General features: G+C 41.2%; 1 protein-coding gene across 2 annotated transcripts; it reads right to left on the bottom strand.

Moving 5' to 3' along the window:
• Nucleotides 1–291: 291 nt before the first annotated feature.
• Nucleotides 292–16,874, bottom strand: LOC135553901 (nuclear body protein SP140-like protein). 2 transcript variants are annotated; one of them, XM_064985826.1, is made up of 15 exons: nt 16,318–16,873; nt 12,601–12,775; nt 12,139–12,357; nt 11,803–11,922; nt 9,868–10,001; nt 6,051–6,098; nt 5,533–5,581; nt 4,813–5,016; nt 3,970–4,109; nt 3,702–3,770; nt 1,756–1,883; nt 1,506–1,623; nt 1,243–1,317; nt 1,018–1,161; nt 292–786 (listed from the first exon to the last, which is right to left on the bottom strand). In XM_064985826.1, the coding sequence occupies exons 1-15, from the start codon at nt 16,459–16,461 to the stop codon at nt 673–675; spliced, it is 1,881 nt and encodes a 626-aa protein (XP_064841898.1). In that variant the 5' UTR covers nt 16,462–16,873; the 3' UTR covers nt 292–672. The 2 variants fall into 2 exon arrangements, with proteins under 2 accessions (XP_064841898.1, XP_064841899.1); XM_064985827.1 differs by lacking the exon at nt 6,051–6,098 and having other exon boundaries at nt 16,318–16,874.
• Nucleotides 16,875–17,370: the final 496 nt, after the last annotated feature.

The raw sequence follows: 17,370 nt of genomic DNA, 5'->3' as shown, positions 1-17,370 counted from the left end.
GTTTTTGTCTTTCAATTAGATAAAAAAATGTGCCTACAAACCCCAACATAAGCCACTATTGTAGTATTGGCATTTTCGAACCTGTGGTTTTACAACAATCTGAAGAGAAATGTCTGCATCGTTTACCAAGCATGTCTGCGCAACGCTGCTGCGCAGGGGATTTGCTGCTGGCAATTGTGGTGCTGCCCAAACTGCCCTGAAGAGAGCGCTGCTGCTCCGTCTGATATTCTCCTCAAGAGAACCACAATCTGATACACAAAGTCTAACAAGTATACCTACAGTACGTTGTACAATGTTTTAGAAATTCATGAGTTTATTTTTGACAGAGTCCCTGGGCATAAATCTAGTATGGCTTAACCAGAAGTAAGAAGCCTGGAAGGTAAGGAATTCTAAGGCTTTGCATAAAAAGTTTGCATTTCATACAGTAAATGTTGCTTTGCTATGTTATCACCATCATTCTATTTCAATTATTATTACACCCATTTTTGACTGGTAGAATGAATGAAATCAATTCATTAAAGGACTAGATGGAAAATAATGTACATGCATGGAAAATAAGATCTGTACAACTTGGTGTACAAGTCTGTATGAAGGCAGTATAGAAGGATCAGGGCATGGTGAAAATTCCCTGTTGTCTCACAGTGAGATAACAGTACAGACTTGATGAAGGCTCTACTGGCTGTTGGATGCAGCTGGATGCTGAAGTTGGATGCTGAATGTACTCTTGAACTCTCTCTCAAATAGATCCTTCAATCTTTCACCCATTTCAAAGAACTCTGCATTATCCTTCAGAAAAAAAGACACATTTGTATAGAAAACATAATAAACAAACGAGAAATACAATAAATACAAATAATTTAGCCTAATGCAGCTTTGTTATGGATTAAGCAAAGGCACATTGTTAATGTGTTATTCATGCATTAGCACAAGTAAAGTTGACTAGCATAATAAAAATACTTTCTTACAAAATGTTAGCCCTGAGTCTTCACATTGGATACTGCAGTAATGCTGTCTTACCCTGTTAAATGTGGCACAGTTGGTGAAGATAAACATCATGTCAGACACAAAGTGGTGCACTGTTTTGTAGAGATTCTGCTGCAGCTTCTCCACAACCCTGCCCAGCCACATCGGAGTCTTTATCACACTGGTGTAGTTTCTCACCTGGCAATGAAACACACAGACAGAGATATGTGAACTTTGATAAGCAAACACACAGAGAGAGAGAGAACCAAGCAAACTTACATTAATGCAAGGATCTGTCACAAAGATGTTGTCCTCGTCCGCTTTGTACAGACACAGCAGGAGGTACTGGCATTCCTGTCAGAGTAAATGTGACTGGTCAGAGTGTTTACATTTCATCCTGAATAATTATTTCATGTCAAGTATATAGTGATACCTATAATGGACAGACAGACAGATAGGTTGAGTAATTGATTGAGTAATTGATTGAAGGAAGTTGGAGGCAATTGGCGCAATTGTAGTAGTCATTAATACAGGCTCCTCACCAGTAGGTGGTCAGAGATTTGGCAGGTCAAGGCTTCCTGGTAGGTCATTTGTTTGGGGTAGCGCCACAACTGACTGGCCCCCAGAACACAGAATGTACACATCCACGTACGGTTATCCCTGTGATAACACACATTTCAATAGTGCACAAATTAGCTGACAGCTAAGTTTACCTACACAGAACAGACCTCTCTTGTATCGAATTTATTTCTCCTACTCTCTCTCTCATCAACTCTCAACTACTCTTCTCACCCCAGCATAGCATCATCCACATTAGGAAGATGACATCTCTGATGGAAGGAGCGAGGACACTTATCACAGCATATCAAGCTGCCCTGGCTTCTACAGATGAAGCAGTCGTCATCGTTATCTTGATCGTGCTGCCAAGACAGAAGAGATTGGTTAACAATCAAGCATCAACTTCATGTTTGTGTGTTAACGAATTTCGTACAGATTTGTGTGTAAAACAAGGAAACTCCTTAACCCCAATTCTGTTTGCTATGTTTATTAATGATTTGGCCAAATAAATTAAACCGTTAAATACTGGAGTAAGATATGATGTTGAAATGCGGATTATATTATTTTGATGGCAGAAACTGAACAAGACCTGCGCAAAATGTTATTATGTGCAGTCAATTAGTGCAAAAGATGGGGACTCATTATTTTAATTTATTAGATTTTTTTAGGCATTTTAGAAATCCAAGTACTAAGATACGTTTTTTAGTTTTGTGGCGGTGAAGACATTCTTGAGTTTACTAGCAATTATAAATATTTGGGTCTTTATTTTGATGAACATACTGTATGACCACCTTTCAATACGGCACATCTGCCCTGTCTGACTCAGCATGTAGAGCTTTTAGAAAAACAAAAACACTCAAAGATATTGGTTATGCCACATATTCCAAACTTTATCAGACGTGTGTGTCCTGTTCTGGACTAATTCAGCAAGAGTGTGAGTTGCTAAGAGGTATCTCAAAGCAGAACTTATTTTTTTAGGTGTCTACAAGTTTGCGCCTATACTGGCAATAACTGGGGGCAATGGCTGGGAACCCTATGAGGTGAGATGGAAGGCGTGTATGGTGAGACTTTGGAATAGACTGTTGGATATGCCAATTGCCAGAAAAGTTTTTCAATGGGATCTTTTCACAGGAGGAGCCTGGGCAACCAAAATGTCGGACCTTTTCCAGCAGTCTGACTGAAAACATTTGTAAAAAAATCTATTGCACTTTGTACCACGGTATTTACACTTTCCTTAAATATGTGGCTGAGCAATGAGGAGAAACTTAAATGTTTTTTTGTCCATTGTGTATTTCTGTTTGCTGAATTTTTTTATAAAGACTGGAATAAAAGAAAAAGGGCGACCTATAACTACATTCTAAAAGTATTTAACTCCTAATGTCATGCCCTGGCCATAGAGAGGCTTTTATTCTCTATTTTGGTTAGGCCAGGGTGTGACTAGGGTGGGCATTCTAGTTTCTTTATTTCTATGTTTTGGCCGGGTATGGTTCTCAATCAGGGACAGCTGTCTATCGTTGTCTCTGATTGGGAATCATACTTTGGCAGCCTTTTTCCCACCTGTGTTTTGTGGGTAGTTGTTTTCTGTATAGTTTATGCACCTTACAGAACTGTTTCATTTTTTTCACTTTGTTATTTAGTTCAAGTGTTTTGGTTAATACAGAATCATGAACACTTACCATGCCGCGTCTTTGGTCAGCTCCTCATTACGACCAGAGCCGTGACAATATAGCAAAGTGCACGTGTGTGTCTGTAGGCCTGTCTCACACTTGAATCTTCTCTTTGTGCGAGACCAGGTTTAAATACCGTCTGTTGAATTTCTCTTTAGTTTTTATAATTTTTACTGATCAAGGGTTATTATTTCTGGCATAACCTTATCTACTATTATGTACTGATTAATTTTTTCATTATTTATGCGGTGCGCACTTCGCAGAACACCAGAAGAATTATCACTGAATTATCACTGAATCATTGAAATGTTTGTTATGTGTCAAATCCTGTAAGGGATGGGTTGCCAACTGATGATTTCACATGAAAATGTCATTCATTCATTCCTTATACAGTAATGTTAAGAAACATCTTGGAATTTCATTTTTACAACTGAATCATTTGTTTAACCAATGTGTTTGGCTGATTGGTAAGTGGGTGCCACCATATTCCTGAGGGTGGAGGGGGAAACTTACCCGGTCTTTGACCGTGGAGCTGCACAGCTTGCACTTACACAGGAGAGAGTGGATGTGCAAGAGCTTACTCTGAAAATTAGAAACAAACAAAGATAGTAGTAGTACTAAAAATGTTTTTTTGAAGAAGGGAAACCTTTTCATCACAGGTCCTTAAAGACCTGCCAGACTATATTAAGCCATTCCTAGTACAGTAGGTTGGTAAGTGCCAAACACACTCTCTCTCTCATCTCTTTTCCTCACTCTCTCTCTGTTCTCTTTCCCTCTGTACCTCGATGAGGACGCTGAGTGGTTTCCCGTCACACTGGATGTCTTTCTTCCAGGAGGGATCTTCCAGAGCTGACCCCTCCGTCACAAACTTCATCGGGGTCATCCAGCACAGCTCCGTACGGATGCTCTTTCCACAAGACCCTGGAGCAACAGAAAAGATAAGGGCAAAAGGAAAAACTCCAATTAAACCCTATTATAAATCCAATATTGGTCACTACAACTGACTAGAGTGACATAGGGCTATGGAAAAAGAACCTGTAGTGTATTACCGACAATAGCGAAAATTGGTAATTTAGTTATTTTTACAGTGACATTTTCATTAAAAGTGCAAGTTTTAGACAGTCAGCAAAATGTTCAACTGTAGTCGTTGGGCAGTACAGACAGACAATGAGCACATACAGAGCAGAGTGCAACATATGACAACTAACGCTTAGAACGCAGACAGACAGAGCAATGATACAAAAAGCAACCAAACAAAAGACAGAAAATGAACAAACAATATCTACACACCTCAAACTACAGACAGGTTGTGTGTTGCATAGTTACGTGTGTCTGAAGGCAGTGAGTTCCAGACATGGGAAGCTCTCACAGTGAAAGCAGTCTGACTGAAGCTGCTTTTCCTTAAGGGAATTATACAGTCACATCTCATGGCCTTGTGGATCAGCAGAAATGGGTTTTCTGCTTGATAAAAGCACTAAGTGGGGGCGGTATTTGAGGTGCAGCCAGAGAAAGAGGGTTGCCAACATGTAAAAGTGTCTCCAGTACCTCCAATAGGTTTGGAGACATGTCAATAGCTATAGGATTTTCTTATGTTTATTAACCCTTGAGAGAATAAAATATGTACCTGATGCAAACCGATCCTTATGTAGCATTCCATTGATGGCTCCACAGGTGACTTTGAAGACACACTTTTTCACAACACCATGGCTGACTCCTGTACTGCTCTCTCCTCCATCAGTATTTGCCTGCGCTCCTCTCTCTCCTTCCTCTCTTTCCTGCTCAGCTTCTTCTTCCTCCTCTTCCTCCTCACCATCATCCTCCTCAGATCCTGAAGTAAAGATAAACAAAGACGTTTAGGGTCAAAAACCTTATATCAACTGTGACGACCCTCCCACTGTCTGCAGTATTCTCTCTTTGTTCTTGTTTCCTTAATAGGATGCCAGTGGGTGGAGTTGGGAGGGTCGCCAGCTACATGGGAAACACCTGGGCCCGGGTGTGTCCCAGGATAAATAGACTTCTTCCACATTCATTGGAGAGACTCTCTCCATGCAGACACAGACAGATTTGGTTTGTTTGCATTGGCACTGTTCAACACCCCTAATTATCACATGTACACACGCGACCACTCACTTACGCTACCGACTAAACACAAACCATTGTTAATTGTATTTACTTTACTTCAGTTAATACATATATTTTGTTATTCTTTAACTCCACGTTGTCTCCCTTTTTGTTACGGGCTTCGAGCAAAAACACATGGTTAGAGAGACATCATCCCCTTTACCAGATAGTCATGTTTAAAGGATTCAGAAAGATTCCATTGAGTTGTGATTGGTGTACATACCTGTGATTGAGCCCGCTGATTGGTTGGAGGGAAACAGTGCTCTCTTGGCCTAGAAAGGAGAAAATAGACAGACCAGTTGTACATATATCAGTCACATAATAGACTCTTCTTTATCTAATATGGTAAGGTGACTTACATTCATAAACAACGTGTATTCAGATGCTATGACGATGCAGCACTTTCTTTGCATTTTCAATGGTCCCACATCTTTCCATGCCCAGTACGGTATAAGCCTCTACTTACAAAAACCGAATTGCCATGATGTGTTACCATTCTATTAATTTGTGAGGACCTGGATTATATTTGGTTGATAAAGGCAAGGATTGATTTTTTTATTCAGTTATTAAAGTTTTTTTTTTTTTTTTTTACATAGAATGATGTGGGCGAACTGTTATATAGATATACAGTATGATGTGGATGTAGTAAGCATTTGCATTTGAGGGCATTTACACAACTAAATAGTCTAATTAAATTTGTTGATCCAGATGATGTGGTATATTGAAAGATTGGTCTCATACCAGTGCACTCTTTCTTCTTTTAAAGTCTGGTGAAGTTAAATGGCCTTCCTGAGGTGGGTAGGATGGTGATGGGGGGGGGCGGGGGGGTAGAGAAAGGGAGACAGACATTGCTTTTTAGTGTTGAATGACATATCAGTGAAATACCTGTACAGTTATATTTCAAACCTATTTCTGAGTCCTTAGGTCAAGCTTCGTGAACTAGCATCTTAAATGATTTAGTCGTTATCCCAGTTTATCGATTTACTTATGGCCCTGCCGACACCGAACGAAAAAATAAAATCTATGAACAAAAAAATATTCCACTTTATTTGGAATGGCAAGCAAGGCAAAATTAAACATGCGTATTTATATAATGAATATGAATTCAGGGGGCTGAAATGATTAAATATTAAAGCATTGAACCTCTCTGTCACATGGATGACGCTGGAGAGACAAAGCAGGTAAGGGAAGTCAAACATTTAAGAAATAACGGACAGGAACAGCGTCAGCATAAAAGAAAACAAAGACAAAAAACAATCAATGCAGAAGCGGGGAACAGAGCTGGGGATCTGACAAATATAGGAGAGGTAATAACAAGTGATGAGTGAGTCCAGGTGAGTCCAATATCGAGGTTAGGAGGGAAGGCAGGTGTGTGTAATGGATGATAGTAGCGCGTGATGTTGGGCAGCCTGGCGCCCTCAAGCGCTAGGGGGGGGCAGACGTTACAGTACCACCCCCACCCGGGAGAACCGGCCAAGACATGGGCGCTGGGCAAGCCGGGTGGAGTGTGGAAGCCCAACGAACCGGCAGGAGCGTGAGAGCCTGGTGAGCCGGCTGAGGCATGGAAGGCCAGCCTTTAGCCTAGCGTATTTACTTCACACAAAGTCGGCATGAATTCAAAGCACACGCATAATTGACACTGCCGGTCTGCACATGCGACCCGAATGCAGTTAATAAACCCTACAGGAAACCACTACAGTATAGCCTATAAAAGAAAGTGTGCCTCTTGAGCTGTCATTGTGACTCTTCAGAGAGTCACAAATTAGATCGGTCTATGCACAATTCACTACATATGCATCTCTGTTCACAGACATGAAGTCTGTTAGCCTTTTCCCTCATGCCTCTGAATTGTTATCTTCTCCTGTCCAAGAGCCTAGGCTATTTTCCTATCCAGTCCCTATCCCACTGAATCCCCAAATCCTGACTCCTGTCATGCATGAAAAATTCTTAACTTAATTTGGTGACACATAGGTTGTATTCTGAAAGCACGTCTCTCGCCTACGCATGTCAAAATACCGTTATAACATGTCCCCCTCTTCTCTGCGCTGTCTCGTACTTACTGCCCACATGAGAACTTTGGTAGAGAATGTGTGATCAACAAATGATATGAGAGTAGATATGGATATTAAGATACCTTGATATTTAAACTATTTGCACTCTTCAAAATAGTTATCCATGAGCTGATCTGGTCATCAACGAATCATCAACAAGATTTAGCCAAAATATTCTGACATTCGTTTATTATTAGGTTATCTAGCAAGCTTAGCAACGATGGTCATTTGAATTCTCATTTGACTGCCATTTGTATGATTTTACGACGCTATGGTCGGGATGTGCTCTGTACGTCCTGAGTGTGCTCTGTGTCGTGAATTAATTGAGGAACATTATGACGCTCAGAATTTATGAACGGCCTGCTTTGCAATTCACAACAATGTCATTGGTGATCAATGATCACTATGAAGACGTCACTACAGATCCGGGTTTGAATCCTGGGCTGTGTTGCAGCCAGCCGCAACCGGGAGACCCATGAGACGACACACAATTGGCCCAGCGTCGTCTGGGATAGGGGAAGGATTGGCCAGCTGGGATGTCCTTGTCCCATTGCGCTCTAGCGACTGTGGTGGCCAGGCCCATGCACGGTTACTTCAGGTCACCAGCTGTACAGTGTTTCCTCCGACATTGGTGCGACTGGCTTCCGGGTTAAGCGAGCAGTGTGTCAAGAAGCAGTATGGCTTGGCAGGTCGGGTTTCGGAGGACGCGTGGCTATCGTCCTTTGCCTCTCCCGAGACCATACGGGAGTTGCAGCGATGGGACAAGACTGTAACTACCAAGTGGATATCACGAAATTGGGGAGAATTTTTTTTTATAAAATCAACTAAAAGTTGTTTGTATGTGTGTGTCAAGGAGGCAGTGTAAGTATGTGTGGGTCCAGGTCCAGGTTGTGTGCATAGAATCAGTGCAAGAGTGTTATTGCAAAAAAAAGGGTCAATGCAGGTAGTCTGAGGGCACATGCCCTCTTCATGACTGTGTTGGTGTGTTTGGACCATGATAGATCCTTAATGGTGTGGACACCGAGGAACTTGAAGCTCAGGACCGGCTCCACTACAGCCCTATCGATGTGAATGGGGGTGTGCTTGGCCTTCCATTTATTGTAGTCCACGATCAGTGTCCTTTGTCTTGCTGACGTTGAAGGAGAGATTGTTGTCCTAGCACTACACTGCGAGGTCTCTGATCTCCTCCCTATAGGTTATCTCAACGACGTTGGTGATCAGGCCTACTACCGTTGTGCTGTCGGCAAACTTAATGACAGTGTTGGAATCGTGCTTGGTCACGCAGTCGTGGGTGAACAGGGAGTACAGGAGGGGATTAAGCACACTCCCCTGAGGTGCCCTGGTCTTTAGGGTCAGCGTTGCAAATGTGTTGTTGCCTACCCTTACCACCTGGGCTCGTCCATCAGGAAGTCCAAGATCCAGTTGCAGAGGGAGGTGTTCAGTCCCAGGGTACCTAGCTTAGTGATGAGCTTCGAGGGTACTATGGTGTCGAACTCTGAGCTGTAGTCAATGAACAGCATTCTCAAGTAGGTGTTCCTTTTGTCCAAGTGGGAAAGGGCAGTGTGGAGTGCGATTGAGACTGCGTCATCTGTGGATCTGTTGAGGCGGTATGCAAATTGGAGTGGGTCCAGGGTGTCTGGGATGATGGTGTTGATGTGATCCATGAGCAGCCTTTCAAAGCATTTCATGGATACAGATGTGAGTTCTACTGGGCGATAGTCATTTAGACAGGTTACCTTCGCGTTCTTGGGCACAGGGACTATGATGGTCTGATTGAAGATACGTAGGTATTACAGACTGGGTCAGGGAGAGGTTGAAAATGTCAGTGAACACACTTGCCAGCTGGTCAGTGCAAGCTCTGAGTACGCACCCTGTGGCCTTGGGAATGTTAACCTGTTTAAAGGTCTTACAGTGACTCCATGTTGGAATTAGATATGAAGATAAAAAGGGTCAGTCCACATTTCAACCCAAGACCTCTGTGTTTCTCCTAATATTGAAAATAGTTTTGTAAGATTTACTGGTGCTGAGAAATACACACAAGAATAAAAAGTGTGACAACCAACCCCAGTCTCCCCTATATGATATTGTATATGATACAGACCTACAGTGCCTTGCGAAAGTATTCGGCCCCCTTGAACTTTGTGACCTTTTGCCACATTTCATGCTTCAAACAAAGATATAAAACTGTATTTTTTTGTGAAGAATCAACAACAAGTGGGACACAATCATGAAGTGGAACGACATTTATTGGATATTTCAAACTTTTTTAACAAATCAAAAACTGAAATATTGGGCGTGCAGAATTATTCATAATTCTTCATAATTCATAATACTTTCGCAAGGCACTGTATATCCCAGAGTGTAGTGTATGGCAACATTGTCCAAAGGACATAGGCCTGATTAGAGTATGAAAAGTGACCAAGCTGTGAAACTTTCCTGTGTTATCACGTCTGGTTGAATTGTGTTTTTAAATGGTCAAATAAATTAGATACAAATATATGCTGTACCTGGATCAGTTTTTCCAGAGTGGTGTCTCTACAGCGGATACTGTACTTCCAGTTCTTACGGCTCTTCTTCCCCCCAAACTCCTCAAAGCCACTTGGGGTGAACCAGCGACCCTGGGCCACAATGCACTTCTCCCCTGAGACAAACCAATAAGGAAGTCAGACATCAACCAGCAACCCTGAACCACAATGCACCTCTCCCCTGAGACAATCCAATGAGGAAATCAGACATCATACACACCACCACAAATTAAAACCATGCAAAGTCAAATAGACTGTGGTACACATGTGCCTGACAGTGATTGAAACCTGGGTCTCCTGCACATCACAATACTGTGTTAACCCACTAAAGGCTATGCACTAGATCTGGGCCCGTATTCACAAAGGGTCTCAGAGTGGAACATTTATTGTAAGTGCTGATGGGCTAAAAATAAAAGCTATCCTTAATCATAAAAGTCACACCTAATCAACAGATTTTTAGGACACCTGTCCTGAAAAAGATTTCACGAGGCCAATTCAACAAGTATATGCCTAAATACTTATAAACACTAGGCTAATAAATAAACAAGTTTTTCCTTTGATTATTTATTTATTCACAATTTCTTTTTGTCTTTTTTTTACCCCTTTTTCTCCCCAATTTCGTGGTATCCAATTGTTGTAGTAGCTACTATCTTGTCTCATTGCTACAACTCCCGTACGTGCTCGGGAGAGACGAAGGTTGAAAGTCATGCGTCCTCCGATACACAACCCAACCAAGCCGCTCTGCTTCTTAACACAGCGTGCATCCAACCCGGAAGCCAGCCGCACCAATGCGCCGGAGGAAACACGCTATGCACCCGGCCACCTTGGTTAGCGTACACTGAGCCCAGCCCCCCACAGGAGTCGCTGGTGCGCGATGAGACAAGGATACCCCTACCGACCAAGCCCTCCCTAACCCGGGCAACGCTAGGCCAATTGTGCGTCGCCCCCACGGACCTCCCAGTCGCGTCCGGTTACGACAGAGCCTGGGCTCAAAACCAGGGACTCTGATGGCACAGCTGGCGCTGCAGTACAGCTCCCTTAACCACTGCGCCACCCGGGAGGCCTACATCATGTCAATTTCAAGTTATCCAACATCACTTTGTTTAAAAAAATCTGTTTAAATTGGGCATGCCTATAAATTGGGCAATTGATGGCATCTACGGCTTATGTTAAATTTGATTGGGTTCGATGAAAATGATAGACCTTTCAAACATTGTTTACAACGTTGTATGCAACATTATCTGCAAGTGACTTGATGCTTTGTGTGCCAAAGCGATTCAGTTGTTAAATGGGAGTGACGAGTGTGTTGATATAATGGTAATATTGTCAAAATTCCGCTTTAAACAACCATCAGAATTGGTTAAAAAAATATGCATGCCAACATATTAGAGTAAGCAACAGTGGATGCTGTTGAAGGGTGGACGGCTCATAATAATGGCTGAACGGCGCGAATGGAATGGCATCAAACAGATGGCAACCATGTGTTTGATGTTTTTAATACCATTCCAATCATTCCACTCCAGCCATTACCATGAGCCCGTTCTCCCCAATTAAGATGCCACCAACCTCCTGTGGTAGGCAAGTTAACAGGCAAGGACTGACCATCCATGTTATTAACAATATAGCTTTAACCATGTTTTGAGGGTATACGGAATTTGTTTACATGTACTTTGTTTACAAACATTGGAGTAAAACAAGCGTATACAGCATTTTGTTCTGATGTGGTAAAACAGTTGAACTAAGCTCATGAGTTATATTCTTTAAGAATCAATGGGCACATATCATAAATGTGTAAGACCAAAAATGTATGTAGCAACTGCAAATTGACACTTTTAAGGTCTCAGGCAAGGTTATTCAGCCAAACCACATCCATCATTACACACAAACACATCATATAAAGTCCTTGTTATGACCTACCTTTGGCCAGCTTGTCCCTGTTGAGCATGCCTTCTTTGTCCCCACAGGTGACTGGGAGCTGGCTCTTGTAGATTGGCCAGGTCCAGATGTCAGCTTTCTCCCCCTTCCTGAAAGGAGAGCCTGCATGGGGACACATTGGGGACAGCCATTAAGATTTGACTTGAAATAAAAAATGAATATATTTCACCCCGCCAAAACAATAAACCTACTTCCTACCCTATGAATTCAAGAGTCAATATTTACTCAAGAAAATGTCTGTTTGAAGTTAGCGGTACTTTAGACTTTCCTACTCAAGGCCTCCTCTTTTCCCCCAGGGAACATAAACCGGGGACTTACAGTATTTGAGCCTCTGGACTTTCCTCTTCTGACTGGGGGTGGACTGGGTGGATGTGCTGGGCTGCTCCTCCTCCGCACTCGCACTTCTCTTTTTCTGTTTCCTCTTTTTCCTTCCTGTCTTCTCCTCCTCTCCTCCTTCCGCTGAAGCCTTCTTCTTCTTATCCTCATCCTCTTCCTTCTCCACCTTCTCTGGCAGTTTCTCATAGAATGTGAACGACCCTACAAGGGATTGGTGGCAACATTGAGCAAACCATGCAACCTAATTCATGTACACCTAATAAATCATTATTAGAAATACGAATTAGACAGGGCTTTGAACCTCAACTTCAAAGTATCCACCATTGAGACTACATTTATATTATACTAGGAGTTAGAATTATATATAGATATTAGCCTATCCATACAAATGCCATAATAAGGCCATAATAAGAGAGTAATAAGAGTGAAGGCTCCAGAACTGACCGTCCAGCAGGCGGTTTCGTAGCAGGCGTAACGTGGGGTACTGCTGCAGGAGGTGATCCCTGAACACACAGTTCCAGAACACCTTGATGCTGTCGGGCCTCTCTGCCTCCACCCAGTCCAACACCCGGTACACACCCTTCTCCCTAAGCTCCTTACTCCTAATCAAAATCAGCTTCTGCAGGAGGGGTCAAATTCAAAACCATGGTCCAATTTGTGGGGGTTAACAAATTTTGGCTGGACTAGAGTGATAGACTTGATTCTCTAGAAGCAACTACCATCCCAATCAGTTCATGTGACAGACAGGAATTCATGGACATATTACTAATCAATGATCATCAACTCCAATGTCCACTTTTACAATAACATTCAAATACGTGTTATTTATATTTTTTGTACCCAGCTAGTAATAGGACAGTGAATGGTCTTAGTGTACATAGTACACTTTTAGAATTAGTGTTGAACCGATGAACCCTGGAGAACCTCAAGGAACCTCTAGCGGTCAAACCGGGAAATGATTACAATCGTTTTCAAATCAAATCAAATTTTATTGGTCACATGCGCCGAATACAACGGGTATAGACCTTGTTCTCCAAATACAATTTTAGAGTTTTTAAATTGTATAGAAATGCAGTAAATGAGCTTCAACTTTTTTTTTTATGTCTAAAACTCAGATCCTGGCTACGGCCCTTCACATCAGCTCCAGTACTCCTACAAACCGGGTCTATACACTAGTCCCAATACTAATATAAACTGGGTCTACACCTAAATATCTCAGCACAAATACACATATGAACCAGGTTCGATACTCTGATAAACGAGGTACACTTGTGACTATTAAGCAATACTTACGCAAGGTCGACCATTGTGTAAATTACACTAAACAAACCTATTGACAATATATATTTGATAAGTTATTACATTAATTCAGTGTATGGGTCTATACATGGCCAATATTTTGCAGTCAAAATCACTGCTTTAAACAAATGTAAAGGCTAATGGATAATGGTAAAATCATCTGTAAAATAATCTTAATCAAGTATATCCATAACTACAAGGAGCATCATGGATGCAACATATTTTGAGGCGCACCTTGTAAGAGGCTATATTTATTGCATCCGTGATTGACAATGCTGTACCAATTTAACTCGTATGTGGTTATCGTGTCCCATCAATTTAAATGTATAGGGGACAGATTGGAGTGGCAGCTAATATTAAACCTTAAATGGTTGAACAAAAGGCATTTGCCATGTCCTTTTGGTCTGCTTTGCCCTGAAGTTGCTGCCAATTTGGACTGCAAGTGATATAAAACACTAGTGGTGGGAAACCGATGCTTTCTGAAGGCTTTGGCGCTTTCACCAAAATTTGCCGAAAAACAGACCTTCATTATCCGTTCACAATGCACATTAGTAACATCTACTGGTTAACAATAAACAGCAGCGTATGATTATCAGAGAGACATTGTTTTAATCCACTGCTATCATCTGAACTCTGTGGCGCGGCGGTAAATTGTGGCATCAATTGGAATACCAGCTTCGCATCATTACTGTTTTTCAAAAACTGAATCTATGGCATTTTTTAAGACGCTTAAGACAGAAACGTATACTATACTAAATAAATACAAATATTTCAACAGTGCAGAAAGTGTTTCACATAAAACCATTTTCAAAATAGTGTGCCTTCAACAGGATCCCAACTCATACCATCACAACCCTGAATGTTCTCTACTCTAACAGGTAAGCTGCCAGGCAGCTGAATCATTTTATACAAAATCCTAACTATATTTGAAAGTACGAGTCTAGTACAGGTCGGTGTTTGAAAGCAGCTTGGAATCAAAGACGGCACCAGAACCACAGAGAAATCAGTGGGATTTCATATTTTGTAACACGCGGTCTGAAAAAGCATGTGACGAGATGAAGCTTTGGACGTCATTGATGACGCACTCGTGAAAAAGTGATACACACATCAGCACACTACTTCGAAGTAGCTGCTTAGCGATTTCAGCACATGCCTCGGAGCTCCGCTATCAAACGTAACACTATAAAACACCAAATATTAATTCATATGCTTTAGGGGAGAGTGGGGTAAGTTGAGCATTTTTTTACATTCAGCACCACCCCGTCAAGGGAAATATAGTGTTCTTTCTAACAAAGATATCTACATATATTTCAGGATGTTGTGTATCCCCGGAAATAATCAGAATTCAGGAAAACATTACAATTTTGAAAACATAGCTAGTCACAAAAAAGTGGTCTCTTGGCACAATTTACGAGGTGAGGTGAGCTGCGGAACAGGGTAAGTTAAGCCTCCTAAAAATGTCTACTGAATGAAATATTGCCACTACCCTTTTAAAACCATGTCAATCTTTATTTCCCAAACACAATTCGCAATCACTTTTTGTCTTTTAATAATTTGAATCATCTTTTAACACAGGTTTAACACCTGACAAAAACTTTTTTTAAACACTTTTAGCATAGGCCAGGCCCTATTGTTGCCTCATATGCCAGCAATAATGCCTTGCATTACACCTGGGAAGAAAACACTTCAATTTGCTCAACTTGCCATTGGCTCAACTTACCCGATGGGAAACATTTTGACTATATTAGCCCACACAGCTACAAGGATGCACTTTTATGCTAGGTTTAGGATCTCATATTGAAGCTTATAGAGAATCCAACTGATGTACAGAACAATCTTATAATGATCTACTTTGGTTCAGATAAAAGCATCATGATACCTCCAAAACAATAAATGTATTTGACTTGGTGAAAATCTGTTTTTTGGAAATAACTTGCTTAACACTTTCTTCCTTCACAGACACCATCAGATGATGACCTCTTCCTAAGTACTTGGTAAAATCTTTCACGAATCCCTTGTAATTACAGTAAAATACTATGAAATTCAAACCCTCACCTCAATAAATGTAATTCATTCATCCAATCATTAATTCCTTTCGATGATGGTAGCATTTACAGTATACGCCTAATACAGTACATTTTACGGTATTGTACTGTGTCATTACACAGTACTTGCTATGATACTGTATTTATATTACAGTAGGTGTACTTTAATATTAAATACAACATTTTACTTGCCACCGAGCTGTATATAATTTACTGTCAAATTCATGATGACCCCTTCAAAGTAAATTAAGGCACATAATTATTATTAAATAGGCTGACAAGGCAAGTCAGTTAAGAACACATTCTTATTTACAATGACTGCCTACACAGGCCAAACCCGGAGGAGGCTGAGCCAATTGTGCCGCCCTATGGGACTCCCAAACATGGCCGGTTATGATATAGCCTGGAATCGAACCAGGGTGTCTGTAGTGATGCCTTTAGACCTCTGCACCACTAGGGAGTTAATGTAAACTAGACCCTTTAAACATTAAACTAAATATGAAAACATTTCAACAATCTAGTTGTTTTTTTTAGGCAGTTGAATACAGACTTCTGGTGTAAAAGTAGGTCTAAACCTTGGAGATTTATCCTTGTCTTGTGACCATTTTGAGAAATCTAAATGAAACTTCGCTGAATCATACTTCACCTTAATAATGCATAATATATGACTTATTTGTTAGGTACAGTTTTAATTTATTTTAAGCCTGTAAAGTAGGACCTACAAAAGTTTGTTTCGGTATTGTGACGATGGGATTAAATTGAGCCTTTGATTGGGCGGTTATGTCTACAGAAATTTGGCGGTCTCTACTGCTCTCACCTTGTACATGTTCTCCGGAATGAGGTGGTGGTCACGGAGCTGGTTAAGAAAGGTGTGTGGTTGCACCATGCACGACATCTCTGTCCTACTACAGCGTAAAAACTGCAGTAACTGCTTATCTGTCAGAAAAGCCAACGTGTCCATTGGCGCCGATCGTAACTGTTCACCTCTTCAATTCAGTTTTCTTTGTTGAAAAAAATCCAATATTTACCAGGTCACTGAATATATTAACAGTTTAATCATTAATGAACAGGTTAAAATTGGGTTGCACGTATAGATTCATAAATGAAAGTACGATTGTAGGCTATTTACATTTCAATTTCAGGCCCAGGGTGGAATGATTCATTCAGACGATAGACGCGCAAAAGCAATCAAGACGAAAATAGGCTACATTCCAGTTTGGACGATGGACGTAAAAAAGTTTTCAGTTGTAGGCCTACAGCATGTTTCTATTGTTATTTTCGAAGATAAAATAGATCTCCCGCCTGCACTGAAACCCACTTCAAATGGCGTTTGGAAAGTGAAAATGCTCATGTGACCGGCCGATCCCGGCCGCCATAGGCGAGACCACAAAATTGCCGCCCCTTATCAGAATAGTCCCAGTAAGCAAAATTACGTTAAAAAGACGTCTACAATACGTATTTTCAAGATGTCGAAGTTAGGTTCATTGTAGGTTCTGAATGAAAGGTGAAAATACGTATTTTCCAGATGTTGAAATCAGGTTAAAATCAAAATGTATTTGTCACGTGCGCCGAATACAGACCATACAGTGAAATGCTTACTTACAAGCCCTTAACCAACAGTGCAGTTTTTAAGTAAAACATAGGTATTCGGGTAAACAATAGATAAGTAAAGAAAGAAAAAAAAACAGTCAAAAATAACAGTAGCGAGGCTATATACAGGTGGTACCGGTACAGAGTCAAGTTGAGGGTGCACTGGTTAGTCGGCTATTTGAGGTAATATGTATATGTAGGATTAGTTAAAGTGACTATGCATAGATGATCAACAGAGAGTAGCAGCAGCATAAAAGAAGGGTTGGCGGGGGGACGACAC

The sequence above is a fragment of the Oncorhynchus masou genome, chromosome 14 (assembly GCF_036934945.1).
Source record: "Oncorhynchus masou masou isolate Uvic2021 chromosome 14, UVic_Omas_1.1, whole genome shotgun sequence".
NCBI classification, from domain to species: Eukaryota; Metazoa; Chordata; class Actinopteri; order Salmoniformes; family Salmonidae; genus Oncorhynchus; species Oncorhynchus masou.
The sequence above is the reverse complement of the archived record's forward strand: the minus strand, read 5'-3'. Positions and strand labels throughout refer to the sequence as shown.

What these genes read in the sequence shown, in the direction of transcription:
- LOC135553901 (XM_064985826.1), bottom strand. Translation starts at nt 16,461, where the DNA reads ATGGACACGTTGGCTTTTCTGACAGATAAGCAGTTACTGCAGTTTTTA. An exon ending in TAAGGATCGGTTTGCATCAG is followed by an intron (nt 4,110 to 4,812) that starts GTACATATTTTA and finishes CTGTTGCTCCAG; the next exon opens with GGTCTTGTGGAAAGAGCATC. An exon ending in TGACAGATCCTTGCATTAAT is followed by an intron (nt 1,162 to 1,242) that starts GTAAGTTTGCTT and finishes TTTCATTGCCAG; the next exon opens with GTGAGAAACTACACCAGTGT.